At 32.1% G+C, this 25,794-nt stretch overlaps 1 protein-coding gene across 9 annotated transcripts in view; it reads right to left on the minus strand.

Moving 5' to 3' along the window:
* LOC106468099 (C-terminal-binding protein-like) overlaps nt 1–25,794 on the minus strand; it is a 49,843-nt gene that overhangs the window by 14,054 nt on the left and 9,995 nt on the right. For 2 of the 9 annotated variants that reach the window (XM_013928512.2, XM_013928507.2), the window contains 3 exons: nt 10,059–10,226; nt 9,148–9,313; nt 8,529–8,686 (listed from right to left, as the gene is read on the minus strand). In XM_013928512.2, the coding sequence (XP_013783966.1) occupies nt 8,529–8,686; nt 9,148–9,196 (207 nt within the window). In that variant the 5' untranslated portion in view covers nt 9,197–9,313; nt 10,059–10,226. Of the gene's footprint in view, nt 1–4,648; nt 4,661–8,528; nt 8,687–9,147; nt 9,314–10,058; nt 10,227–11,889; nt 12,225–12,306; nt 12,327–15,266; nt 15,730–22,544; nt 23,010–25,794 lie in introns of those variants that run through there. The other 7 variants (XM_013928509.2, XM_013928504.2, XM_022396399.1 and 4 more) reach the window with 6 other exon arrangements.

The following is a 25,794-nucleotide window of genomic DNA, read 5'->3' on the forward strand; positions in this document are numbered from 1 at the left end:
TGTATATATATATATATATATATATATATATACACACACACACACACACACACACACACACACATGCAACATATGTAAAAATAGGACTTAAAGAATCACAGAGAAACTAGCAGACACTACTGGACACTTTGTAGGCATGTCTTTAAGATTGTATTCATTCATTCGATAATTTTTACAAGGAACTTTTTTGTAGTCAGAGACAAGACAAAGCACTCACATTTGATTCTGTACAATCCACCCAATTCTATGCCTAATAAATTGGTAATTTGACATGAATAATGAGACAAGGTAAAAAATCAGCTCAGAAATGCACACTCCCTTTAGGTATGTAATCAGTATTACTACTGTAAAGCCCATTTAAACCTTTCCAAATAAGTTATATAACTAGACTTGTTACTATTTCAAAATATGATTATAAATAACATACAATAACACGCACACAAACACACACATGCATACCTGATAATATTTAAGATTTATCAGGTACTTATACATAATGTAATACTTTTAAACATCCATTAAATAGTTAAATAAGAAAATCTTTGTTGTCAAAACATTATCTAACAATTAAAATATCATTAATTAATAAACTATATGTTGAATGTGATTGTAACTTCTATAGGTTTTTTTATTATGATTGTGTATAAATAAAAATTCAATTTGTGACAGACCTGACTTTCATACCTGTTCTTTCACAACTTTATGATATTCAAAATTTGTTTAATATTTCCAATATTGAGTTGTCAGCAAGTTCTTCACTTCTATAAATCTATTCCTTAAGTATATAAAATTTTCTTTAATGGACACTAACCTTGAACTTATATCTACGTCCTTGTGGTATTGTTTGGCTGCAGTTTTGTATATGATGATGTTTACATGTCTGACTTTCACATTTTGTAACCTTGTGTATGATTGGTTATTGAAGTTAGAGAATTTCTTTGTTCTCTATAATTACTTACATCAGTGGTATCCAAACTTTTTTCACTTACCAAGATTTGTGCAACACCCCTGCTACCATATTAAAAGAACTCTTAAAAAAATACTGTACATTCTTAATTATTCTTCCTTTGGCGAAACTCTTGTGACATCCTAGCAACTTGCCTCAACACATTTTGAAAACCACTGACTTGCATGCTTGGATCTTTGTATCTAACTATCTTATCTTGGTTTTTACACAGTTGAAATCTATCTTTTTTTTCAGCTTTTGTCCAGCGTAGTTCTTATCAGTCTTGTCTACTGTTGGTTTTGTGCAGTTTTGTAAAATGTACTTATGACCAAAATCTGACACAGTCCGTCAAATAACCAACTTCATTGCTGTATGCAATTGTTTTCTTCCTTGTATTGCACCATTCAACCTAGTGTTCACATTCCAAAACCCATCTCTAACATATTTATTTTTGCATAAAGACAATGCCTACTTCATTCAGTAACCCACCTGCAATAACAAAGTTTGCCAAACTGATATTTTTAGTTGCAAGAACTTTTAAGTAATATGGCAATTGTTGCTTTTGGTCATGTATATAGAGCTAAATTATCTAGCATATATATAGTGTATATAGAGCTGAATTATCTAGCAACTTATCCCCAGTGCTCATAAGTTCTGCTGAGAGGAGTGAAGGTTTTGTTGGAGAGTTCATTTTTATAACATAGTCTTCCATATTGCAGAGATTTTAAAAATAAATGGTCCAAAAGTTCACAGTTTTGAGCTTAAAGGCTCAGGGAAACATTTTTAGCTCTTTTACACTGTAGGTCAGTAATTTATGGATTGATACCAATTACCCATTTTACTGTTTTATAATAAATGCTTATAGCCTGTGATTTAGGCATTTACTAAGGGTATGTGAACCACTTCTTCAACAGTTTTATGTTTTCAGTGGACAACATGACAATGCATAAAACTTAATGAAAGTATAGCTGATAAATACTACATACAAGTTCTAGATCTAAAACTTCACAAGACTCAACAGCATGTTGCCAAATTAGTTAATTAAATCTCCATTGAATTTCTCAAGTAAAAATGTCAAATGAACCAAACTGAATGTAGGCCTAGATCTAGTGTTAATGCATCCAAGTTGGAATTGAAACCATATTTTATTGTAGATTATAAATTTATAATATGATGGTATAAAAGTTTGGAATTCTAGAATGACTTAGTAAAAAACACAAACCATCAATAAATCCTTCTTTCATTCTAAATGGATCTACACTCTCAAGAGAGGACTACACAATGGTTTGTTATTTTCCTATAGTTTTAAACTTTGACATTTTTCAACAAGTTAGTGCAAAATTAATGGAGGAGTGAAAATCTCTGTGAGGAGAGCTAATTCAGGACAACTCTTCTGTGTGGAGAAGTACCAAAAATCCTAAAGTTCAGCACTATCTCTATGTGCTTGACATATAGATTTCTTTGTTAAAAGTATTGTACTCCACCACAACTTACAATGTATTTTGTACTTCTTTCAAAAACATGTGTTGTGCAAGCTAAGTTAAATGCATGTTAATCAATCTTTCTTACTGTTAAGATCATAGAAAACTAAGAATGTGACACATTGAGCCAATGTAACTGTTGTAAAAGTATGGAAATCACTTAGTAAAGAATTATACTACATATAGTTTGTAATATTGTAATCGAGATTTCATATATCACAATGACAGTAACAGTTATCATAGATATTACTAATTGCTAGTCTAGAAGACACAGGTAACAAAAATGTAGCTATACTGCAATATAAAATCTGAAAATACAAAGTAATTGCTAAAAGTGCTGTAATGGAAACATAATAATGAGATCAACATTTCACCCAAACGACTTATCAGAATATGAAGAAATTGAACATGAAGTGCTCATCATTGTAACATACAAGTAACTATGCCAAATTACTTTCTGTAAGGTTTCTAGATGAATATAATAACATTTTTTAACATCCACCTTTAATGAATATGTTATTTGTAACTAATAAAACTACTACAATATAGAGAAAAGAAAATGGAGAGTTTATTTTTATTATAGTAGTAACTGTATTATATCATGTGATCTTTGGTTACTAACCCCCAGTTATATCCTCCACAAATAGAAATGACTATTCCAACTTAATCTCTGTTAGTTTGTGAAAGAAACCAATTACAACATGGGATTTAAGTTCAGTAACTCATGTTTACTGCATGTTACTAAATTTCTCTTTGCATGCCTATTATTCTTGTAAAGCTCTTTGTTCTTTCCAGTATACAAAGTGGTGAAAGTTTCTTGCAAAATAATGTAAAGCAGTAACAAAAAATATCTTAGAATATTAATTTTGTAAGCAAAAATTAGGCCTATATGAAGCTTCTTAAATGTTGGTAAGCTTGACTTTTATGGAAAAAAAACAAGTTTATTTTTATGGGACTTTTTTAATTTTTGCACCCATTATGCACAATTATTATGGAAGAAAAAATATTTTTCATTGTAGTACAGGAGAATTGATTACATCACAAAATACATATCATTGTGGGGGTGAATTGATTACATCACAAAATACATATCATTGTGGGGGTGAATTCAACTGCTATCTATTGCTTTAACAGAAATGGAAAGGCACCAATCAAACTTTTTGTGGATGTTGATAAGATAGAGAAAACAGATTAAGTAAACTTAGAAATTCTAGTTGCAATTTTATAAAATCCACAAAAGATTTCACAGCTTGTATGAGACTAATATATGGAACAATAGCCTGAAACTATGATCAAATGAAAATGATCTTTGTCTATCAATTCTTTTTTAAATTTTGTTCATGGAATAGTTATATATTTTTTAAATAATAAATTGTCAATTATTTAGATAGCATCCAACCATTCCAGCTGACCATTTCTATGATCAATAAACTGGTTACAGGCTTTCTAGCCAGAAAGAATATTTTTATGGACAAATTTAGTCTTTAGGTAAAAAGGTGGTAATATTTTCAAAAATATATTAGGGAGAATTAGAGCAAATGTTAAGTTCAATATTATACTTTGAAATGAAAGTATTTTAATAATAGAACAATTATTATTATTAGCTGATACGAAACTGGTATTTATCAACCTTAATGACATTTTATGCACACATGGGCTAAATAACCAGGCAAAAGACCCCAAGGATTCAGATTTAGTAATTCAGCCAGCAACACCCACTCCAACAAGGACAATATCTGGCTTTTTGAAACTAGATTGACTGTTACAATTATAACAAACCCATAACTGGAAGTGCAGTGTATTCAGCAACTTCAAACCTTAAACCCATTAAACCTGTGCAGACACTGCCAGCACATGGCCAAAAATCCCGATTTACCCATCAGACAATGACAGAGTCCAACAACTTTTATGTCTCTTTGGCTGAAAACTAATCCAAACGATGTTAATATCCACAAAATTTGGAATAATTCAGTTTTATAAAATATGGTGATAATCATTATGACATCATGAAAATAATTCTGGCAGAATATGCAAAAAATTATGAGTTTAAAGAGTTAAGCTACAGTATTACATGCCAACCAATAGGCTATGCATGGCCTATCTTACCTGATTAAACCAGATTAGTTACCATCTGTCTGGAGATGTGGATGCTGATGATGATGTTTTAACTTTACATCTGGTGGTTTTCTGAAAATGTTATTATAAAAAACATCAATCTTACCTAAAGGATTTCCTGCTCAATCCACATCCATGAAACCACCAGTTAATTACACCAGGTCAAAGTTGCAATCATCATCAGATCAACATCCCAAGACCACCGGAAATAGAATAAATGTAAGTTTTAGAGAGGTATTAAAAAAAAGCAATTCTTAAGATTTTTAGGGCTGCTGGAGGTACTATAATCACCAATTAATATTTTAATATTAAATGTCATATTTCAGTGAAACTCAAGGTAGGCTTGATGATGTCCAGTTATACAAATATGATACTCCTGAAAAACAATCCAAAATCTAAAATACATTTCTTCAATTAAAGTGTATTGCATCTTGGTTGTACAAATACTTTTCACCACACAACCATTTAAAAAAAAGGATTTACTGAAGCAATGGAGCTATTATTTGAATCAATAATACATGCTGGCTATAGGTTTCTTTCCATAATGTGAGTTGTTCTAAGTTTGCAGTACAATTGAAATATATTTATTAACAATGAGCTTTGTTTTTTCATAGCTAAAAAGACATGTTGTTACCTTGAAAACTAACAACTAAAACATTCTTAAACTTACAAATTTGGAACACGTATAATAAGGCTATTACACCAAAATGTTGATCTCAATTTTTTTTCCTTACAGCAACTTTAGACAATTCTTTAAATTTTCTGATTATCACATTCTAACTGCATTTGTTTATTGTTTATATTAAAATAAAATGTACAGGTTTTTCAAAAATATAACAGAAAATAAACCTTTAATTATGCAATAGCCTGGACAACAAAAATTTGCTAATGGAGAAAACTCTAGAAATTTGATGGTGCTGATTTCAGAAATGTAGTCAGAATTTGTTCAACACCTTTATATTTTAGTTATTGTAACATCTCAATATTTTATCAGCATTAGGTGAAATACCATGCAATCAACTCAGTACAATAAATTTATGTTGTGAAATTAAGTTTACTTGCCCACTTTAATGGGTAAAAGGCATACACTTTTGATAAATTCAAACATTGACTGTATTATACTGTGTAAAATTCCAAATATACTGTTCATATATGCTATTTGTTCTCAATATAATTGTAGTGATTTGAACCACTTTTGCTTCATTCCCATGCTCACCTGCTCTGCACAGGAATCAAAAAACCCTCAAGTGCTCAGTTTGCTAGAACATTTGAGAAGTCCTTTGAATGAGCATAAAAAAGGCAGAATTAGACACCTCTCATTCACTCAGTTGGTCACTTCACCTTGCTCACTATCAAAACACAGTCCAATCTTCTTTCTTGCATCATATCCCTAATATAATCAAATTCTTCAAAAAATTGTTTTTCAAAATCTGTTAAGCTTTAGTTTTGTAAACATAAATTCTTTTATATTTTTTAGAAAATCATTTGAAATGCTGGCTGCCTTCAATTCAGTTCAAGTAAAGTCCAAAAGTGCAAAAATCACCCAAACAGTTTCTGCTACATTTGTGGAAAATAAATTTCAGTTAAACAAGGAAAAAAACATCACACACAAGGTAAAGATAGCTAACTACCACAATTTTGTATGTAAAATTGGTGACCAAGAAAAACATTGGGCTCCACATGTGTGCTCTACAGTTTGCACATCTGTCCTGACATCGTGGCTGAATAAGAAGAGAGAAAGTATGCCACTTGCAGTTTCCATGATATAGCGTAAGCCCAAAGATCATCTAACTGACTTATTTTTGCATGACTAATGTTTCTGGATAATCGGGCAAAACTAAACAATACATTAAATATCCAGATACTGATTGCATCTGCAATGAAACCAGTACCTCATGGGGATGGTCTTCCAGTGCCATATCTACCAATGAATCGGGAAATAGAAGAGTTATCCTGCAAACAACATAATGAATCATCTTCATCCTTTTCATTTAGTAATTCTGTTCCTGTAACACCTCAGCATAACATGCCTCATCTGATCACACAAGAAGAGCTAAATTACCTGATTCATGACTTGTCTCTTTATCAAAGCATCATGAGGAACTTCTTGGCTCTCATTTACAGCAATGGAATTTATTAGCTTTAGGAATAAGAGTTTCAATTTATTGAAGTCACCATCAAAGTCTTGCATCTCACTACAGCATGCAAGATACTTTTGTGTTTCTGCACAAATGTTGATGCACTAATGGAAGAATTAGGTACTGAACATCATTCTCAAGAATGGAGACTTTCTATCGACTCATCTGAAGTTAGTATGAAAGCACAAAGGGAACACTAAACCCTCGATTCCTGTTGCTCATGCTGTGAACATGAAAGAAACTTTTCAAAGCATGCAGATTATACTTGAGGCCATCATAGGTGGAACATATGTGGTAATCTAAAAGATGCACGTATTGCAATCCTGTTAAGCCTGCAGAGTGGCTGTACCAAACATTGTTACTTTTTGTGTTTCTGGGACAGATGAGATGATAAAAATCATTTCAAATAGAAGGAAAGGCCAATGAGAGAGAATTATGTACCAGGGAAACATAATATAGAGTATGAACCTTTAGCAAATCCTCAAAATGTGTTTCTGCCCCCACTTCATATTAAACTGTGACTCATGAAGAATTTTGTAAAGATAATGAACAAAGATTGTAATTGTTTCAGATATCTGTCTAACAAGTTTCCAAAAAATAAGTGAATCAAAAATGAAAGGAGATAAATTTGTTTGACCACAGAATCGGGAAGTGATGATAGATAATAATTTTGAAACAGTACACAATCAGAAAGAAATCATTCAAATCAGTTGTCAAAAACTCTTAGGAAATTGCAGAAATGAAATCTATGCTGTGACAATTAACGATTTGCTCGAAAACTACAGGGAAATGAGGTCTAGGAAGTCACTAAAGATGCAATTCTTACACTCTCATTTAGATTTCTTTTCAAATGATCTAAGTGCAGTGAGCATAGTCAGTGTTTCCACTAAGATATTTCTACAATGGAATGCTGATATCAAGGACGATGGGAGATTTCTGTTGATTCTTACAGCATGAAATTGAGAACATACACAAAAGGAACAAGTCATTCAGATATTTTATTTAAATAAATAAAAAATAACACCATGATGAAATGTATTTTCAGTAAATAATACATTGCTTTTTTAAATGCAATTTTCAATGAATAAATAAAAGAATATTTTGAATAAATCTATCATAACTCAATAAGCTAGAGGTGATCATAATTTTTAACATGATTTTTAGAATCAACATCATCAAATTACTCCGAAATAGTTGCATTTTTTCTAGTATCAGAGAAAAAAATTTTTTTATTGTTACCCAGTGTCATGTTTCTAATTGCAGACTAGATTGCTTGGAAAACAAAGCATATCACAATAGTATGTCTTTTGTATTCTCATTCATTTAGTTCCACAAGGAACATATAATAACAATAATCAGAAAAGGATATCACAAACAATTCTTTTATGCAGCATAAACACAGAAGAAATGTTCTGAAATTAGAATTCCAGAAGATAAACAAAATAATAAATAATTTTTTTTTTTTGATGGGTCAGTCTATACCTTGAATGATAAAAAAAATCAATTTTTCAATTAAAAACCTAAAACACCAAAACCTAAACTAAAGAAAATTTTGATCCTAAACATTTCTATTTCAAATTTGTAAAAATATTAGGCCACTATTACAATGTGTTTAAATACATTCACTATGTACAAAGAAGGTGTTGTGTTTTCAAGACCCAGGTTCTGTTTTTAGACAAGACACCTACTGACTACTATCTTTCAAATGATAATTGTTAACACTCATTTCCATAACTCTCTGATGTAAAGATTTGCTGATGAAATTAGACATGAAGTAACAGGGAATCAAATATATAAAAAAGATTACTTTAAGAAAAGAATTTTACACAAATAAAAGTTCTTGTTTACCTTTTCATGAATCTCTTGGGTGGACTGAGCATCACAGAATGCAACTGTTGCCACATCCTTTAGGATGGGCATCTCGATAGAACAGTCTCGACCATCCAGAAGTGCCACCAGGGGTCTAGTGTGCAGGGGGCCATTGGCTATAGGACCACGTGCACCAACTAGAAATGGGAATAAATGCTCAGATATAACCTTAAGATTAGAAGGTGCAAGTTCAGAATTAAGCAATTTTATGTAAATACAGCTTTCTGATTACTATAGACTCTGCCATTAAAAAACATTTTAAACTAAATTTATTGTTACAACTATTTCTTTCTCAACTTTAAAAATCAGATTTGTAGATAAAATTTCTAAATAAACTTTTAAGATTTCACAAGTTAAGACATTTGTAAAGATTTAAGCAAAATATAAGCACAAGGAATAAAGTTTTGGGTGAATGCAAACTTTTTCAATGACATAATTCAAATTATAATCAAACCAATACTGATTATAAAAAAAGGCATACCCAACAGGAATTGGTTAACATGTTCATCTTCCACATGTTAATTTTCCATCCAAACTGATGAAATCAGACTTTCATTGTAGGTTCATATAATGATTAGAAAAAGATGAGATAGCTTACTTGGAAGATTATCCATACGTGGTCTTTTAAGTGGCTTCTTTTTGTCCATGTGTGGAGACCATGCAGTGGCAGGTGGGCCACCTTGGGGTGAAATTCCGAGTTGCAAGTCAATGGTTGCAGTTGGTGTTGGCTTCAATTCCTTAAAAAACAAATGAAAAAAAGGTACCTGTAGTAAAATTAAAAGATATTTTAGTATGCTAATTTCTGATGCTATAATATAATTAAACAAACAGCTTAGAAAAAGTGATGAACCTAAAAGTTTAACTTGAAGTACAATCTCCAAAGCATTTTACTGTTTTACATTTAAAAAAATGCATAAACTGCTAAAATAGGTTTCCAAAAAATTAAAAACAAACAAAAAGCAAAGTTTCTTAACAGAAGGAAAAAAAGGGTAATTAAACAACTAAGTTTCAATACAATGTTGTTAATGAAATTCTTCAGTTATTAAACAGATACATAATGCACATTTCAACTGTTTTCTATGAGAAAAGTTTAACTATGCATTACATAACTAATTTTCAAAGAAGTTAGTTACTAGCAGCTTATATCACACAATATAGTGTGAAATGAAAAGGTCAAACCTAACTGACCAATAATTTATATTAAATAAATGGCCAACTAGTCAGTTAGGTCAGTGACATGTGGCCAACCAAAGATATGAATGAAGTGAAACTTTTAACCATCTGCCATTTAAAATATCCACTTTTGTTGACTAATTATAAAAAAAAACATTTGAACAAGCTTCAAGTCTCCAGAGAAAATAATGAAACTGCTACCAAAACTTTAACCTTTTAGTTTCCATTCAAATACATCCAAAATATACATATAAAAATAATTTTGTACTCAATACATTAATTCTAAACAAATTGAACTTGAAATCTGTTAAACATTTTGATTTATTTTTTGCTCACCTAAGTTGTGCAGCTTATTTGCAGCACCTGAAACAAAGTTTCTGTCTAGTTACTACTGGACAAAATTATTGCAGAAATTCTGGGCTGTCAACCAAGAATGGAATATAGAAGTCATGAAGGAAATACTATTGTATCATCATAATGCATTTCCTAATTCAAACTGCTACTCTGAAAACAGAAGCACAAATTAAAATAGTAGATTATGAAAAGGTAAATATTTATATTTATATTCACTAAAATCAACACTAATATGAAGCTGAAACTTAGAAATTAAACTAATAAAAAGAGCATTCAAAACAATCAAGTTTATAAGACTTAATAATTTCGGTTTTGAGTGTTAGAAAAAAAATCAGTTTCCTTTGTGAACAGCACAAATCAAAGTAAAATATTACTAAAACCAACAGTTCAGTACAATTACTTCTACAGGTCATGCAGGATTTAAAAACTATTAAAGATGAACAAATAATCATTATTTGATGCATCACTTGCATGCTACAAAATCCAAAACTGCAGTGTACCTTTGTTATTAATGGCAACGTTAATCCTGCATAAGAAATTTTTGATTTTTAATTTACTAAATTGAATATAAAATATAAATGCTCATCACTCTTTTCAGATTTTTTGTTGAGAATTTTTACATCATAAACAAAATCATAAGTAATTAAGCTTACTGAAAATAATTATTAAAAGTAATATATAGTTCTAAAGTAAAAATTACAAAATATGCAATCCAACACTCAAAGGAGCTGTAGTAGTGAATGTCTACCAAGATAATAAAATGAGTACAGAATGATAAATTTGGGTGATTGGTGGAATTTGAGTTTATATAAAATATTCTGATTAATGCAAATATCGTAAATGTTTATAATTTATAACTACACTTCATCTTATGAATTGTAAACCAGCAAGCTAACAACTGAGTTGATAATTTTATATTTTTTTTCACATTCCACTTAATTTGTCCATTTCAGATTCCAAATCAGAGGTGTGTAAAAATAGCATATAGATATACACGAAATAGTATTTCAACACTAACACACACCTCTGATTTGGAATCGGAAATGGACAAATTAGGAAGACCTGGAAACAAAATACAACGACAACAACAACAACAAATGCAGTTTGAGTGATGTTATTTATCATAAATGTTAGCCTATTGGTTCCAATGCTTTCCAACTTTCACGTTTAAATTGCAGCTTGTACTTGTATTGAACAATGAAACTTAAATACCAAAATATGTAACTTAATAAACTGTTATTAGTTAATTTATTATAAAGAAAACATACGGCAAGTCAATTTTAATGATAATGTCGAACACTAAGAAAAATAAAGCCTATTAATACTTTATTGCCCCTTTCTGTTACCCTTTCATAGTTTATACCTGTCACCGTCTGACGCTGTCAATATATGCTTTAATATTACTAGTAATTCCACTCAAGACACTAGTTGCACAATCTTCAAAGTTAAACGAATTCATAAAAATGAAACTTTTCTCCCGAACCACTAGTTCGTGACCAACATGTAGCCCAGTTCAGTCCCTTAACATACGAATGTAAAAAAGACTCAACAGGGTTTTGAAGGAGACATCCCTAATATCAGCATCGACAATAAACGCCTCTAAAAACACTTGAAATATTTCTATCAACACGGAAATTCATCAACACCACAGACTTCTTGTAAACTACTAAAACTAAAGACAATACATTTTCATTAATACTCTCAGTTGCCAAGCGACTTTCTCGAAACAGGTATCTTGTATTTTAAGTTAAGAAAAATAAAATATTTCCTGTAAATGTAACTTCAGAACAGAACAGCTAGACAAATAACTCACGTTTATGTGAATTTCCCCGCAGTCTGTTTTTATTGGTGTTGATAGTTAGGAAATCACATAGCGCATGGAATATTACAGACACTTATTAAATGTGTTTTCTCGGTAGAGAAGGCCGTTCAACGTGAACGATTTAAGATGTAACTACGCCTTTACAACAGTGACAGATGTACGCCTATATTCACAAGGCTACCTTAGCTCCGTCGATCAATATGTATTCCTTCAATTTTCAATCTGAAAGTTTTGCAATTGATTGTCCGCTATTGTACTTTCGTAGCTTCTATCAATATTCAATTTTATTTTATTTCCGGCCTAAGCAACAGTAGTTTGGTTTATGCTTGTTAGCTTTATCTAGACCGTCAAAACTTAAGTTATACGCATGGCATTGGCTGCAATATCACGCAAGGAGAAAAGAACTACCTAATGAAGGAATCGAGCGGACGTCGATGCGTTGGTCCGTTTCCTTGTCGCTTTTCTAGGTATAAGCCCACTCAATGCTAAAAGAACGCAGGAACTTGCAAGCTACTCTGACAAAACGCCAACTCAGCAAGAGCGAGGCCATCTCGACGCTATGTTACTGAACAATAAAAGCAGTTTACTATGAAATACTACAGCGTTATTCAAAAACAAAACATTCAATATAAACATAACATTTTCGTTATGCAAAATCTTGTAAACAGAAACGATTACAATTGTATAAGTTACTTACGTTAAAGAGAAAGTAAACAACTCGTGACGTTTTTCAAAGAAATACTTTATCAATTATATGTGCAAGAGTAGAATCAACATAGATATCCATACAAACATATACATTACATTCGAGTGGTGTGTCAGCGGAGAAATACATTCTTAGCAAGTGCCGCTGCAAGCTGTTAAACTAAATTTGGAAACTGATGAACTAGATGTGATTCTACGAAAGGTATCCAATCACTGACGTTATTTCAAAGGTAACCTTTAATGGTGCGAATTTATATATTCCAGAGCACACACACACACAACCTCTTTCTTCGTCATAAGTTTATTGTCCATTTTCGTTCTTACGTGGAATTAAAGTAACCCGCGTACCCTCTAACTGCTAAAATTTTCACGCAAGAAATGTACTTTCTAATGCGATGTTACTTTTATTTCCCTGCCTTTAATTTAGATGAAATATCCACTTTCAATCATGTATAACTAACAAAATTCTAAGTACTTAAAACTTTCCTTCGTACAAATAAAGTTATCAATACCGTTCAACCACTATTTAGTTCAGTTATCACCCAATTTTCGTTACACAAAGACATTCAAAACTCACACAAAACATCTACCAAAGTCCAGTTAGTTTCACAAAGCTTCAGGCTTTATTATAATCATTACGTACTTGAGTGAAAAATGATAATTAGGTTTATTAAAAAAAAAACATTCAAATAACACTAATTTGAACTTGGTGTCTTTGTTAATTAATACTTTTCGCTGCATGTAATACAGGTCAATGAAAGTATCGAATAAGTACGAAGCGAAAGGTTGAACTACTAACATTTAGCCTTCTGGAAAAATCTGCATTACAAACTATACAAAGCTAAATAAACAGAAATAACATCGTTATTCATAATATATCGATTCATCACGAGCTTGTTTCGAGGACATAATATAATAAAAATATTTTCAATTGACAGCAATAATTATGTTTCTTAGGCATAGATTTTAACGTATTACAGTTTAGATCTCTTAAAGAGTTACTGTAAAAATAACTATAGTACCAACCCCTTAGTTATTTTAGGTTCAGTGAACGCGGCAACACACAATAAAAAGCAATGACCCTCTACAAACAAATATTTTGGTATAAATTTTAAAATGAAAGCAACTTTTGAGCCTAGCGTTAACATTCCAAGTTTCGAGAGAGTCTAAGTCTTGCAACAATAATAATTGATATGATAGTAATACCCAGTGAATAATATAACAATCAAACGATCGGCTGAAATGGCAACGATTTAAAAACATTTTTGAAAATATGTAATGACTGCAAACGCGTGAACGGAGGAAGAGAACAAGACAGAGTATTAAACTGTTGAAAACTATGAATATATATTACTCGCTTGGTACTTAAATATTACTTGAGCCTGACACTTGTACCACTTGAATTATAATTGACTATTTATGCAGACAAACCCAGAAGGATTTTTATTAAAGTTCCAAGTTCTGAAAAAAAAAGAAAAAAGTGGAAACAAGTATTACTGCTATTTTAGCCTACGTAAACAACCTTATTATGTGCTAGTTTAACTATTACAAGAAATATACTGAACAAAAAAAGAAAAGATGGTGATCTGCCAGCAGTAAGATCCTATTTTTTTTCTCTCTTTCGATTGCTTCTGAAAGTTTTATTTCTTACTTTGTGACCAGAAGAATACTGTTCAAAATTCACATCATCACACAACTTTACGCACAATATTTCACATCTATATTGATTCGTGACAATTCATTCAAGGTGGTAGGAAAAAAAAACAAAAAACAAAAACAAGACAGCATGGGTTTCTCACATGTTACAAGAAAAACAAAAATTACTTTCTTGCTCGTGCAGGGAACAAAAAAATTCGGAGAAATAAATGTGGGTACCCAAGCTTAAGAAGGAAAAACATTTAGCAACGGGAAATACCACGTACTTGACGGTCAGAAAATTCGCCTACTGAGTTGAAAATAGCCGTTCTACATTGAAACTTTTTATCTGCTCATGAACAGCCAGTTTGATTTATTTAATCAACCAAAGTCATATTAATTTGATTTACTGGATAAATCGTAATATAAGGTCAAAATTTGGCCCATTAGGTTTCTTATAAGTAAAATGAATATGTGCTACACACACCTATATATATACACAGAGAGAGACTATGTTAAACATAAGCTTGTACTTTAGTAATAACGAGTTTACAAACTGCTTCTGGGAAATATATAAATGTCAGTTGTTCTGGAGAAATGTTTCCGATTAAGTAACTACATATCAAACATAAAATCACAATCAGTAATGAAACTGCCCTCGAGTTCCTGGAGTCTTAAAAAAAACAAAGCCCGACGGTGGAGCAGCGGTTTGTTGTGGAATATAGTGCTACAATTCGGGATTCGATCCCTACGGTGGACACGGCGCAGATACGCCATTACACAGATTTATGCTTAAATGAACAAACGTGAAAAGCCCGATTTAATTTCTAAACTTTCTGGCTGGTACACGCACAAATATATTGTTAATACAAACCGGCAATGACTTCTCACAACATAATTTCTCACAAAACTAGATATTTGAAATATTAATTTCAATGTAAATATCTTTCTAAAATCGATAAACCTGTTTAGCTACATACAAAAAATTGGAACTTCATCTGTAACATAATTCATATGTTAGATACAACCTTGGATCGGAGCGTGCATCTATTCATAACCGGATCTGACTCCTGCAAATAAATAAATTTCTTCTGTCTTTCAAATACTGGTTAGCTTCGCTTAGGTTTATGCATGACGTCACAGTAAAGGTGATGTATGGTTACTGGTTATTGCACGCCTTTGACATAGAGATTTCAGTTTCATCAGCTTTACTGCATCATCCAAGCACATGGGCAGTTGGGAATGGAGGTGTTCTCGGTCTGACGGCCGCTACACTACCGTCACACGATTCACGCACCTTTCACTCAGTCACAGTGTTCGCCACGGGCGCTAATAAGCGTTGGGAGGTCAATGGACTTTGGAGCAGTCGGTGGTGGCCCCGCGATAAAGGCACATGCAAAGAAAACAACCGAGCTTGTATTCAGCTTTTTCAGCTCTCTGAAAGACTGACACACATACAGTTGCAAATGTGAAACATCAAGTGCTTCATATCGTGTGTGTATGTACTGTTAGATTCACATCTCCGTACGCAAGCGCAACACTGATACATTCAAACGGTCTAGAACTACATGTTATATACTAAACAAGAGGGAATCCTCAATAGCCGCGGTACTTGAAATTTGTTTAGGTAGGATTAAAGTAAACTAATCTACGAAACCTTTTTTTCCTTTTTTATAAGCTATATTTTGGGGCGCCAGCAATATCAAGCGTGGAGCGCGTGTATGCCGATTCGATTTGATTACTCGTCAGGATCTCTAACAGCATACGCTCAAATTGAAATTCTTTTAGTTTTAGGCAGAATTAGAGTAAATTAATCTATTAGACCTTGGCCGTGGTCAATTACATCAATCGAAAGGGTTTGACCCGAGTCGAAAACTAGATCTCAAATCGGTCAAGTGATGATAGATCTATCAGCTAAAAGTTTGCACGTGAAAAACAAAACTCGGAGCCATTTTATGAGGCATTATGCCACAGCTAAAAATAACATGCATTTAATAAATATATTTATTTATCGAGATAATATTCAAAATTTTGTGAGAAGAATCAAAATGTACGAATAACAAACTCAGTTATCGACTTTCAAATAAACTTGACCTATTTTCAACTTACGGAAAACATTCCAGCAGGAGTAAAAGGCTTTAGATTTTCACAAATCGATATCTCGAACCTTTTTTTCGAATAATCCTGTTCAAGGAGTTTGACCTCGAAAGCAAAAAAAGAACTACCAATTGGCCCCTAATACAGTCAGTGTTTACAGATTAACCAAACAATTTCATTTAATTAATAATCTGTTCATGAATCGACAATCATTGAGCAGTGACACGTCTAACAGAACGTGCTAGCATCTTTACGACACACACCACACACATATATACATTTGATAGAGCATGTGAAGTATATACTAAGTCTGTACTCCTGAATTGTTGACGCAGTGGGAAACGTACTAAAAACAATGTGACTTAAAAGTTAAATAAATTTAACTGAACCACTTCATACATTAAGCAATGACGTTCTTACGTCACTAATATTAAAGCTACAGTGACTGACTTTTAGAACTTGGCTTAATTAGTGCGATCTAAGTGGTAAGATCAAAATATTTATTTGTGTTTAAACGCAAAGTAACATAATGGGATATTTGCACTGTGCCCACCGCGAATATTGAGCTCCTATTTTTACTGTTATAAGTGCTCCGCTTATCGCTGAACCACCAGGGGGCAAGATAAAATAAAAGGATAATATCCTACTTTTATCATATCCTTACCTATACACTTTTCGAACTAAAGGACAGCAGGCCTCATTAATTGGTCGATTCTTTCCTTCTAAGGTTTCTTTGGTAACACAAACTAAAATCTAAGAAACCATGCAATTGTGAATCGTAGGGGATTTAGAAATAATATAACAAAAACACACCGCTTATCAGTACAACTTGATTTAAAAGCAAAAATAAAACATCCTGCCTACTCAGCATACGCTTTTTTTTCTATTACTGGCGTGATGTTTCTCAATTCTCATGCATATAACAACGCCTGACTTGATTGGTCGGTTGAAATAGTATAGTTACCTCACACAGCTGTCACTTCAGAAATGATGATGGTCCAAATACAAAATGTTTTTGGTGTTAGGCTGTTACAAGGATTTGTAAGGAACGATTGTAAAGTAAAAATAGCTTTTTGACCCCAGCAACGTCGCAACTGGAAATGGCTAACTTACTTACAACTTGCGTACAGCATAAAATAATAATAACAAATCATATGACTGGGTTCTGTCACGAAAAGCATTACTCACAAAAAACAAACTTTAAATAACTTAATTCTGTATAGCACGATACTGGTTTGACTTCCATGAATCAAGTTGAAGATAGTAGTACTGGTAATTATGAAAACTAAATTTTGCATTTCGTTATTTATATTTTTTAAACTGCCTGAAAGAAAAGCGCTACACAAAACATTACGAGTTTCACATTTATAAAACGAAATATTGGTTAAACTGCGCACAGTATATATCTCAACACGGTGACTCGCGAGTGTTTTCATTGTCTTCAGCATGCAACACCTTAAAACCACAAAACAAAAATAAAAATAAGAAAATAAATTTATGAATAAATACAAAGTCCAATAACATACAGAGTGCTGCTTTAAGCTGTTTTTTATTCTTCAGTTTTATACCTACAATTTAATTGTTTGTATAAATATTATAGCTTATAAAAAATTCCTTAAAAAATAGTGTGTATACACACACACACACAAATTAACACATCGGACATTTAGAGAAAAAAATCACCTTTAAATCACGATGGTAGTAAGTTATATATATTGCAGACGACACTGCGTGTAAATATATAATAAAATGGACATTTATAAAGGGCACTGACGATTTTTGGATTATATTTCACATTGCGGATGAATACAAAAGTTATATTTATAATTTTTTTCCGAGATATTGTAGTTAAAACATTATTATAACTTACTATTGTAGTACAAAGGAATATTATGATTCGACTAAACATAGTCATGCATTCAATTTTTTGACTAAATACGGTAGATATTAATTAGCCTTATGGAAACGTTTCGGTAGTTAATATATTGGCAAATCACGCATATTGCGCCATTTATTTTTTCTGTTTAAAACAAATTAACTCTTATGTATTCCTAGTAGTTAATTTCATAATTGTTACTTGTTTATACCTGAAGAAAGGTATCCTACATCAAAACAGTTTCCAATAATTACTATCACAGTCCAAGTTTTTAGCTACAGACGTTTACAGTTCTAGCAAAAAAACAAGAACACGGTTTTAACATTTTGCTAGGCGAAGAACCACGAATAAAAATAATGAAAGGAGACGAATATTTAAAATTTTTCAAAATCGTGTCAATAAATCACTATAAACAGCTTCAACATTTGAAAATACTTTGCTGTCCAAGAGTATAACAAAATCAAGTACATTTCAATTACACACTTCTAATTAATAAACCAGTATTTTTATATTTGAAAAAGTGTAAAATGTGGAATTTGCACTTTTTTTTCTCCTGCAGTGTCAATAAACTGAATAAATTAAGTGACTACATTTTTTGGTTTGTTATATGAAAGTGTACGTCAAGAACGGCTTCCTTCAGAACTTCATTTAAAGTTACAGGCGATTCTTTCTCATTGTCTCAAAACAAACAAGAGAGAATCTTCAATAGCCGTGGCACTTGAAATACTTTTAGGCAGGATTAGAGTAAATTAATCTATGAGAACGTTTTTTTTTTTTTTCCTTTCTATAAACTATATTTTTGTACGCCAGCAATACCAAGGGTGGGGCTCGCGTATACCCGATTTAACTTTATTACTCATCAAGATCTCTACAAGCCTACCCTCAAATTGAAATTATTTTAGGCAGTAGTACAGTAAATTACTCTAAGGGACCTTGGGCGTGGTGAAATATATCAGTCGAAAGGGTTTAACCTCCTGAGTTGAAAACTAAAATTAGATCTTAAATCGGTCAAAAGATGACAGAATTATAAGCTAAAAGTTTGTACTTGGAAAAAACAAACAAAACTCAGAGCCATTCTATAAAGTTATCAAACGCACTCGCAATATACACAGTGCTACTTTAAGTTATTTAACATTTTGAATATAAGTCAATTATAATGTTTTACATAGCAAAAAATAAAAATAAGTACTCCACGGGTCTTGTTTTATATATCCTGAAGAAGTTTACATTATTTTAGTTATTATGATATTAAATCTGCTACTACCCTTAAGGTAACATTATGAAATTTTCATGCTTCTCCGATAACGGATCTGTAAAAATGATTCTATATATTTAACAACTAAACATATGGGAGGTAATATACATGTTTACCCTGTCACTAAAAGCTTCGAAACAAGTACATATTTCTGGGACATCGGCAAGTTTACAGACTTACAATGTTAAAATCCGGGGGTTCGATTCTCTGCGGTGGACACAGCAGATAGTTTTATGTGGCTTTGCTTTCAAAACAAATACATTTCATTCACAAAAGGAAATCGGCATCTATGTTAAAAAACCATTCTTTTTGGCTTTTCGAGCATTATATTAATTATCAAAACCGTATTTTTCCCAGTGCTTGTAAACATATACCAGTTTTCCGCAAAATCCACTTACTGTTTTGAAGTAAAAATTATTCACGGAAGATTATTATTGATTCTGAACAGGTTGAAGCCATGAAAGCTCCTCACTCCACTCCCCACTTTCCCCCCTCTATATCCTTAAGATTATTTTCCAAAGACAACGAAGTTTAGAGGCTGTCATGAGATACGAAGAAATGTTTTCCTAAAAGAACATACACCTTATGAGACCGGTTCTGACACGTCCTTTTCTCACTCCTGAAACAAACAACAACAAAAATTGATGCAACTTCCTTAGGGGTCACATTTAAAATCTACAGTTAAACAGCCAGTACGAACAAAGCTTAAAACTGGATGGAAGTTTCCCATCCCACCCTCACATAACGACTTCCCCGTTTGCCATCTCATCCAAACGAGTAAATGCACCGCAAAAACTAACAAACCATCATGATGCTAGCTGAAAATTGACCCGAAATCTAATAATTACCACTTGCATTCCATCTTACTCAATAAAGGCACGCGAGGTTCTGCAGAAAGTCGGGGTTTCTGGCGTTTAGTATTGAATGATCTTCTTACGTATAAATTATTCAAGTTTTATACTTTCCTTTTTGATTTTACTCTTTGTGCGGGTCATATAATGGCCCGAACTATACTTTTGTCTGCTGTTAAACCAGTTCCCCAAGTCGAGCCACAAACGGGTCCCCCCCCCTTCCATATAGAAACAGTTACCATGGCAAGTCCCATCGATTCGCATTCATTAAAATACTCAACTGTCTTAATACAAAGACACCTTACGAAAAAATGTAACAACGCTGCTTGAATCGATGATGTTCAATTTTGCTTTTTTAATAACTTCTAAAGCTCTACGGCTCCCAGTATATAATGTTAACTGTCTATGTACAAGTGTATGAGCGCGTGTATGCAGAGAAAATTAATTTCAACACAGCATAATAAGGGTAGAAGTACCCCCTACAATTATTTAATTTATTACAACGTTTATATAAGTACCTCGCTATCTTTCTGATTACGAACTAGTAGGCTATGTTTATTTTTATGTAATAAGTTAATGTAATTTATTCAAACTTTCTTGTGCGTAGTTGTTTAAAAGACTCACTGAAGTTATGGAAAATTTATCACCTTTTAAATTGCATTTTTCTCTGCATAACTGTAATCGTTTTTTTTTTCTTTTGAAAGCGGTTAGATATTTAGACGAATGGATAGAAACATAAATGAATTACTGACTGTAATTGATGTCGATATTTCATCGTTCCAGTTTGTATTTCTAAAATCATGTTAGGCTTCCCGTCAGAAAAAAAAATATTTAAAAACTAAATTAAACTAGAAATTTATCATTTTCGTTTTGTCAAACTTGTAATTCCGGCTTCATTATATGTACGTTAACATCGCACAAGTACACTGCATTTCCCGGTTAGTTAAACTGCTTTAAACTAAGCTTGACTTTATTCCAAAAAACGCATGAAAATCAATGAACATTCAGATTCTTGTTTTGTAAAACTGACAAGGAAATAAACGCTAGCAAGACTTGTTGACGTCAACAATAACTGAGGCAACACCCAGATCGGGTGACAAAAAATACTGAAATAATCAGGGGTTTTCTTAGTGTGCAGTTGAAAATTCACCTATATGAGTAAGTTCAAGTGGATAAATATTACAAAACATATCTAAGATTATAAAAGTTCATTCCAGAGTTGATAAATAAATGTATTTACTAAAATATTCTTCACTTTTTGGATCATTTGTTACTAAGCCTGTATGTACGAGATGCAATAAGGCGTCATCTATTAAATAATTATGAAGTTAAAATATAATTGTGCAGTTGAAAAACATCATTAGGAAGAGCTTCGGTAATAATACTAATATGATATCTAAGACTAATAGAGTGTTATGAAATATTCCTGAATAATAAAAGATCAAATACATAAAGCTTAAAAAATCCTGTCAAAGTGTTGGTTTACAAGTTTTGAACTGAAACAGCAAATAAACAACGAACTAGTAACACCAAGAAGCACCCGAATCTAAGTAACAAACTGGAAAGGTTTAATAATAATTCTTAAAAAAGCTATTGAGAACCATCCTTTTGGCCAAGATTCATTTTTGCCAGAAGAAACAGATACTTATCACGTATTACAAAATATGCAATCTTGAACAGCATAAAAGATCCTGTGGCTAACAAAGCGAAATAAAGGATAGTAAAACTAAATAACAGATATTACTTTCTCAACGCTTCATACAAAATGGAAAGGCGATAAAAGCTATTTCCTGTCTTCAACTTTTTATATCACGTTTTCAAACCACTATGCATATGAAATACTGGTACTGTGACCGAAGTTTGTTTCCCCCTTTCAATCCGTGAACCTGAATTATGGAACAGTAGAGAAGAGAAGAAATATCTGTGGAAATTACGATATTAGGCAACATTTCTAATGACTTTTGGAAGGGAGTGTTACATAACACAACATACCTTTTAAACAATTCTAGTTTTAGCTCCTTACCTTTCATTCACATAAAGGGAAAAATAAATAATTTTATCTTTACCAAATATTTACTCAATTATGTAAACATGAAACATAAGCTTGTTTTCTGTACATAAGTCCTTATATTTGGAAGCAGCTAAGGTAAACTTGGAAAGATTCCAACATCACAATTCTGGGTTACTACTTAACTTTGTATTACAAGAAACTCACATTTTAACATACCCAAATATCATTGGTTAACATCTTCATATCCAGGTCCATCCGGTGAGTATGGCATAAGATCTCTAGAGATACAGATAGAAGACTAGTAATTTTGTATTGGTTAAATTCGATTTCTCATAGACAGAAAACTAATCCTAGTGGGATAGTTTACTTTAAGTAACTAATTAATACTAGAAAATCCATCATTTCGGTTTAACTGGGCATTATAATGAAATAAAAAACGAAGCCTGGCCTCCCAACTACAGACGACGATAGCTGTAAACTACTGAAGGTAAAGAATACACCCGTGACCGCGTTAAGCTGAACTTTCGTTCACAATTTGAAACGAACCAAAGGTTTAACTTTTCAAAATGTACGTAGATGAAAATAGAGGTCGCCTTTAAACAATACTATCACTAGAATAAAACTGACACGAAACAATAACAGATACCGAAACGTCGTCACTTTTGAGCTGCCTCTAAAACTTCAGCGCTATTAACAAATGCGGTCCAGACCGCGCTTTATTGAGGCAGCTTTCAGGACTGGTGCACCACGAAAGCTTGTGACTGTCACGGCTTCTCATACACATTAGCTATTAAACGACGTGACCTATTAAACTACAAGTTAAACAAAGGCCCGTAGATTACAGTAAAAGCGACATTCTTTCAAGAAGAGAATACGACATGTTTACAAGTAACTTATTTTATTCATATACTTATTTCACCTACGTTATTATCGTGAGTGCAGAAAACGTATAACAAATAAAATGTCATCTTTGTGACAGAAGATTAGCAAGGTAAACTTATTTGTTGTCTTGCATATTTCTAAAAAAATGTGGCCCAGTTTTTCTTTTGAATACTAATACATCAAATTTCGCTTTTTTTCTTCAAAAAGGTGCTGATATCATACGTCCAAGATGTTTAAGCAGGAAATACATTGAAGCAATGAAATATACGTACACTTAGTAGAACGAAAGTTATAGAAACTTTGCCCTGGTTTTGTTTTTATGTCTACTTTACAAACAGCAACTGATGAAATCTAGGCAAAGTCAAAACGCCATGAAGAGGAAACGAACCAGTCAACCCTGTAATAAACACACTTATTCAATTTGATCGCTGTCCCCCAGGAAATAGGTAACTTCACTGGTCCATTAAAACGTTTAATTTCAACTAACTATATATATATATATATATAATCTCACATATTCTAACACAACGATATACATTTCTGGTTTAAATCGATATAACCCACAGGCTGACAGTGCTCACTATTCGATACTGAAAATCCTAAGATGATGTTTACTGTGGACTTTACGAAATGTATGATTAAAAACTTTTTTTTACTCGCTTTCATAATAATGTATATAAGTATCCAGGAAGGAGATGTAGCTACAGGCCTAATATTAACATTTCGCTCGTAATTATTCATGAAAGTAACGCTATAAGATCATTAAGATAATTATTAAAAGGTGTCGCTAGTATAACAAAATACAAAACTATATATCAATATAATAGTGAAGGAATATTACTAAGAGACACTTACTTTACACAAAATGAGATTTCGAATAAAACTAATAAGATGTAACTGATACTTGTAATCAGTTTCGTAACTAAACAGTAGACAGACACAAGTATTGTAAAACCTATGTATCATAGATCCCAGTAAAGACAAACGTTTTCACGAGTAACACTCGTTTGAATAACCTTGCGGTTATGTAGCAAAGTAACGTATACAGTGTAATAATGCCCATGCAAGTTCATAACTGTTTATTGATAAAAATATCAAGTTTAATAAGGGATATTGTAATTGTGTAGAAGTGCTGATAAAGAACGACTATTACCATAGCTACATAAGCGCATGCGTAACTTTTTCATGGCATTTTGACGTAGTTTGCGGTACAACAATTATTCAGACAAAATTTCTCATTGTAACGTCCTCCTATATTTATGGAAAAACAGTGACGTTGGAAATCCTATCACTGTCGGGAAGATATAAGGAATCGCAAAGACACTCACAAAAACAAATGAGACAGCAAGTTTAAGAATTTTAGAACAGCTTTTTGAAGACGAGTGTGATAAAAAAAAAGTTTTGCTGTTATTATTTTCGTCGTGCAAAGCTACACTCTGTCCACAACGAAAAACGAACCACGGATTTTAGCGTTGCAATTCAGTAAACTTACCGCTGAACCATATAGAGCCATATTATACACACACACACAAATACATGCATGTCTTCAACTTTAATTTCCATCAACTTATTTCCATACCCTCAAAATGTTTAAAATAAGGAAAAAACTTCGATTTACTGTCCTAGTAAAAACTTTATTTTTATCAAGAGCATTGTAATATATTGTTTTACAATAATTGTGAGGATTGCTGAGCACATATTATACACACACACACAACATACATGCATGTATCGGAAGGAAGAGGCAATTCCTTGAAAGTTTCTAAAATTATGCATATAGACATCCGATGTATTACAATAAAAATATTAACTTCTAGACATGAACCAACACCGGGGCGCTATGAAAATCTAATACTTTGAATTTCTTAAATTTTAAACTACATATCAAAAGAAAACTGATAAAATAACTATGGCAAAAAAGAAAAAAATCATTGTGACAACTATACTGAACACTGCGTGCGTAATTGTAAGTTAAATACAAGAGAAAACTACAGATCTTCGCGTGGTGGTAAATAACATTAGAAGTCACTGCTCCTTTAAATATTACTCCTTGTGATTTTTACTGTTGACTGATTACTTTTGTCAGGTGGAACTCCTCCACATTCAAATAGCAGCATTCCACTTCTTTTTATAGAGAACGTAATTCCAGTACGCAATACTCTCAGTAAATAGTTATAGTAAAACGTATACCTCGGTCATTCGATAGAGCCATAACTATTTTATCCTTCTTTTCATCGAAGAAAGTCCGATGCCGAGTAAAAGAAACAAAAAAAAAAAAAAAAAGAGTTCTTTGTTCCGAAATATTTCATACTCTCCCGTCGATATTTTAAGTTTTGCTTGAATATAAACTAGTGATGAAATAAGAACGAATTTGCTGTTATTCGTGTGTTTTTTTAACGTTAAGTTGAAAATATAAAAACTGTTTCCAAAACATAAAAACGAAACTAAAACTGAAGTTAAAATTTCAAACCGTGGATTTAACTGCTTTGAAACGAGAATTTCTGATATATTTACTGTTATAAACCTACCTTTGTTTCTTATATATATATATATATATATTATATATATACTTATTAGTTTAAGT

Source organism: Limulus polyphemus, unplaced genomic scaffold, assembly GCF_000517525.1.
Source record: "Limulus polyphemus unplaced genomic scaffold, Limulus_polyphemus-2.1.2 Scaffold2872, whole genome shotgun sequence".
Lineage (NCBI taxonomy): Eukaryota > Metazoa > Arthropoda > Merostomata > Xiphosura > Limulidae > Limulus > Limulus polyphemus.